At 37.0% G+C, this 4,102-nt stretch overlaps 1 protein-coding gene across 1 annotated transcript; it reads right to left on the bottom strand.

The window, feature by feature from the left end:
* Positions 1-3,084: 3,084 nt before the first annotated feature.
* Positions 3,085-3,599, bottom strand: LOC139900879 (uncharacterized). The gene is made up of 2 exons (XM_071883630.1): positions 3,187-3,599; positions 3,085-3,118 (listed from the first exon to the last, which is right to left on the bottom strand). Exons 1-2 carry the CDS (start codon positions 3,597-3,599, stop codon positions 3,085-3,087), a joined length of 447 nt encoding a protein of 148 aa, XP_071739731.1.
* Between the last annotated feature and the right edge of the window lie 503 nt (positions 3,600-4,102).

Here is a 4,102-nt window from a genome sequence, read left to right as displayed (position 1 = left end):
TATATATTGTTATAGGTTCGTGAATCAACCAGTGGCCAAGTCTTACTTCCCGACGAAGTAAAAATCTGTGAAAGTGAGTTATAGTCCCACTTTTAAAATCTAATATTTTTGGGATGAGAATACATGCAGGTTTTATAAATGATTTACAAAATAGACACAAGTACGTGAAACTACATTCTATGGTTGAATTATCGAAATCGAATATGCCCCTTTTTATTAAGTCTGGTAATCTAAGAATTAGGGAACAGACACCCTAATTGACGCGAATCCTAAAGATAGATCTATTGGGCCTAACAAACCCCATCCAAAGTACCGGATGCTTTAGTACTTCGAAATTTATATCATATCCGAAGGATGTCCCGGAATGATGGGGATATTCTTATATATGCATCTTGTTAATGTCGGTTACCAGGTGTTCACCATATGAATGATTTTTATCTCTATATATGGGATGTGTATTGAAATATGAAATCTTGTGGTCTATTATTATGATTTGATATATATAGGTTAAACCTATAACTCACCAACATTTTTGTTGACGTTTTAAGCATGTTTATTCTCAGGTGATTATTAAGAGCTTCCGCTGTCGCATACTTAAATAAGGACGAGATTTGGAGTCCATGCTTGTATGATATTGTGTAAAAACTGCATTCAAGAAACTTATTTTGTTGTAACATATTTGTATTGTAAACCATTATGTAATGGTCGTGTGTAAACAGGATATTTTAGATTATCATTATTTGATAATCTACGTAAAGCTTTTTAAAACCTTTATCTATGAAATAAAGGTTATGGTTTGTTTTAAAAATGAATGTAGTCTTTGAAAAACGTCTCATATAGAGGTCAAAACCTCGCAACGAAATCAATTAATATGGAACGTTTTTAATCAATAAGAACGGGACATTTCAGTTTTGCTATTCATTTCGTGTATAAGTTTTGTGTCATGACATTTGTAGATTCGCTTTAACGCTTCGATGCTTTAGTGAGTTCTACATGTCTCACTATCGATACAATCATTTTGAGTATGATTGTACTTCTACCACCGAAAGTTTATCTTTCTTTCTGCAGGTAAGGATGACACACAGCGATGTGACACCTGGGCTAATAAATCCTTGGCCGGATAAAATTTATGAACAATATTGCCATTAGAATAATTGCTATTATTCATATTTAAAATAGAAATTTTTTACATTTATGACTATATCTCATGCATTTGACAGGTGATCAAGCTGTCCATGCATATAGTACTACGCATAAAATTTCTTTAAATTCATTGCATTCCAGCTCTTTTGTATTGCTCGTCGGAAGGCCCAGCAAGCATGTATGATCCGTTCTGATTTACTTTTGTGACCTTATAAGATCCTTCCCATTTTGGTGCTAACTTTCCAAATTTAATTTGCCTACTTGCCTCAATATCTTGTAGCACCAGATCACCAACTTCAAATTGTGTATGCTTCACTTTCTTGTTGTAATATTTTGCCATCTTATGCTTGTGATCTGCTTGCCGGATGGCGGCCATCAATCTTCTTTCCTCCAACAAGTTGAGATTTTCCCTTAATGCATCAGAATTAGCTTCAATATCAAATGCCATTATACGTTGTGTTGGAACACATTTTCTGCTGGTATCACTGCTTCTGTACCATACACTAGAATGAAGGGTGTTTCCCCCGTGCTCCGATTTGGAGTTGTCCAGTGTGCCCATAGCACATTTGGCAGTTCATCCACCCAACCAGTTTGACTTAATTCTAACTGTGCCTTAATGCCAGCAACAATTTCTTTGTTGGTAACCTCCACTTGACCAATTGCTTGAGGATGAGCAACAGATGTAAAGTTTTGCTTTATTCCCAGCTCTTCACACCAACTTCGAAATGGATTTTCTGCAAATTGCTTGCCATTATCACTGACTATTTCATTTGGGACCCCATACCGACACACAATATCATGCCAAACAAACTTTTTGACATTTTCTCCTGTAATCTTTGCTAAAGCCTTCGCCTCAACCTACTTTGTAAAAAAAATCAAATGCTACCACCCAGAACTTAGCATTACCAGTGCTTCTGTTGAATGGTGCCACAATATCAATCGCCCATTTGCAGAACGGCCAAGCGGATGACACTGGTATCAAGTCATACTTTGGGAGACGCTGAACTGTCCCATTTCTCTGATAGTTCTCACATGTTTTTATGATTTTTGCAACATCTCGATAAAGGGTAGGCCAAAAATACCCTTGCCTCATAATCCGTGATGCCACAGTACGGAAGCCGGAATGTTGAGAAAAAACTCCTTCATGCATCTCCTTGACTACCTTTAATGATTCATCATTGGTTAAACAACTTAACAGAGGACCATTGTAAGACTTTCGATAAAGAGCGCCATTAATCACTTCATACATTGGTGCCGTCGCTCTTATCCTTCTGGCTTCCGCCTTGTCAATGGGTAACCCTCTGTCGTGCAAATACCTTAAATATGGAGTCATCCAAGTTTCCTTGACATTTCAACAATCATCATAATTGGTTTTTCATGTATTGATTTTTCTTTAAGTTCTTCAACCAACACTCGTTTGTGCAAATGATCAAAGGTTAAAGTAGCTAACTTGCTTAATACATCAGCCTTCTTATTCTTATTTTGAGGGATTTGCACAACCTCAAGGTTATCAAATTTCTTTGAGATTGCTTCTACCAACTTTACATATTGCCTAATTGATGTATCTCTTGCATCAAACATTCCATTAACTTGATGGGCCACAATTTGAGAATCAACATATGCCCTTAGGTTTGTGATGCCCATTTCCAATGCTATGCGCAAGCCAGAGAGTAATGCCTCGTATTCTGCTTCATTGTTGGACGCATAGAAACAAAATTTCAATGCATAAGTATACTCTTCTCCATCTGGACTTGTCAGAACGAGTCCTGCACCTGTTCCTTCTTCACTGGAGGCCCCATCAGTGTGCAATTCCCAAACATGCTGTTGTGGTACCATTTTATTGTCATGCTCCACTTTTTCTTTTGTTTCCAGAAGAAAATATACCAATATTTGTCCTTTAACTGCATTTCGGGGAGCAAAATTGATTTCATATTCCCCAACTCAATGGCCCATTTCGCTAGACGGCCAGATGATTCTGGATGACAGAGTATTTGCTTCAACGGTTGATCTGTTAACACCAAGATTGGATGACCTTGAAAATACCTTCGTAAACGTCGTACAGTATGCACAAGAGCATAAACCATGCGATGAAGTGGCGGATAATTCGTTTCACTGAGCTGCAATACTTTGCTAACAAAATATATGGGCATTTGCACGTCGTTTCGTTCTGCGATTAAGACAGAACTAATTGCTTCTTTTGAGATAGCTAAATACAAAATCAAAATCTCCCCATCCTTTGGTGCTATCAACGTAGGTAACGTTTTCAACAATTGCTTGACCTCTTGGAATGCATTTTCGGCCTCCGCCGTCCATATAAAATCTTTTTTATTTAGACAACTTTTTAACACCTTCATGAATGAAAGAGACTTTTCAGCTGCTTTGGACAAAAATCTTGTTAACGCTGCTAAACATCCATGTAATCTTTGAACGTCTTTCTTGTTGGCCGGTGACTTCATGTCTTCAATTGCTTAAATTTTCTTAGGATTAGCTTTGATACCTCGTTCTGTAACAATATGGCCTAAAAATTTTCCTTCTTCTACGCCAAACGTACACTTTTTAGGATTTAACTTCATATTGATTTTTCGCAAGGATGCAAAAGTTTCTTGTATATCCCTTAACATTTTTTCTTCAGTATGACTTTTTATGACTATATCATCGACATAAGCCTCAAAATTTCGCCCAATTTGATCCTTAAATGCCATATCAATAAGTCGTTGATATGTTTCTCCTGCATTCTTCAGGCCAAAAGGCATTTTCATGTAATACAATATGCCCTCCGTCGTGTGAAAAGCCGTTTTGTCTTCATCTTTCAAGGCCATAGGTATTTGGTGATACCCCTTAGCTGCATCTAAAAAACCATTTAAATCAATATCCTACCAATGATTCAACCTTTCAATCAATTTCAGTAAAGGATAATTATCCTTTGGGCATGCTTTAGTGATATCTGTGAAATCGACAC

This window comes from Rutidosis leptorrhynchoides, chromosome 3, assembly GCF_046630445.1.
Source record: "Rutidosis leptorrhynchoides isolate AG116_Rl617_1_P2 chromosome 3, CSIRO_AGI_Rlap_v1, whole genome shotgun sequence".
Lineage (NCBI taxonomy): Eukaryota > Viridiplantae > Streptophyta > Magnoliopsida > Asterales > Asteraceae > Rutidosis > Rutidosis leptorrhynchoides.
The sequence above is the reverse complement of the archived record's forward strand: the minus strand, read 5'-3'. Positions and strand labels throughout refer to the sequence as shown.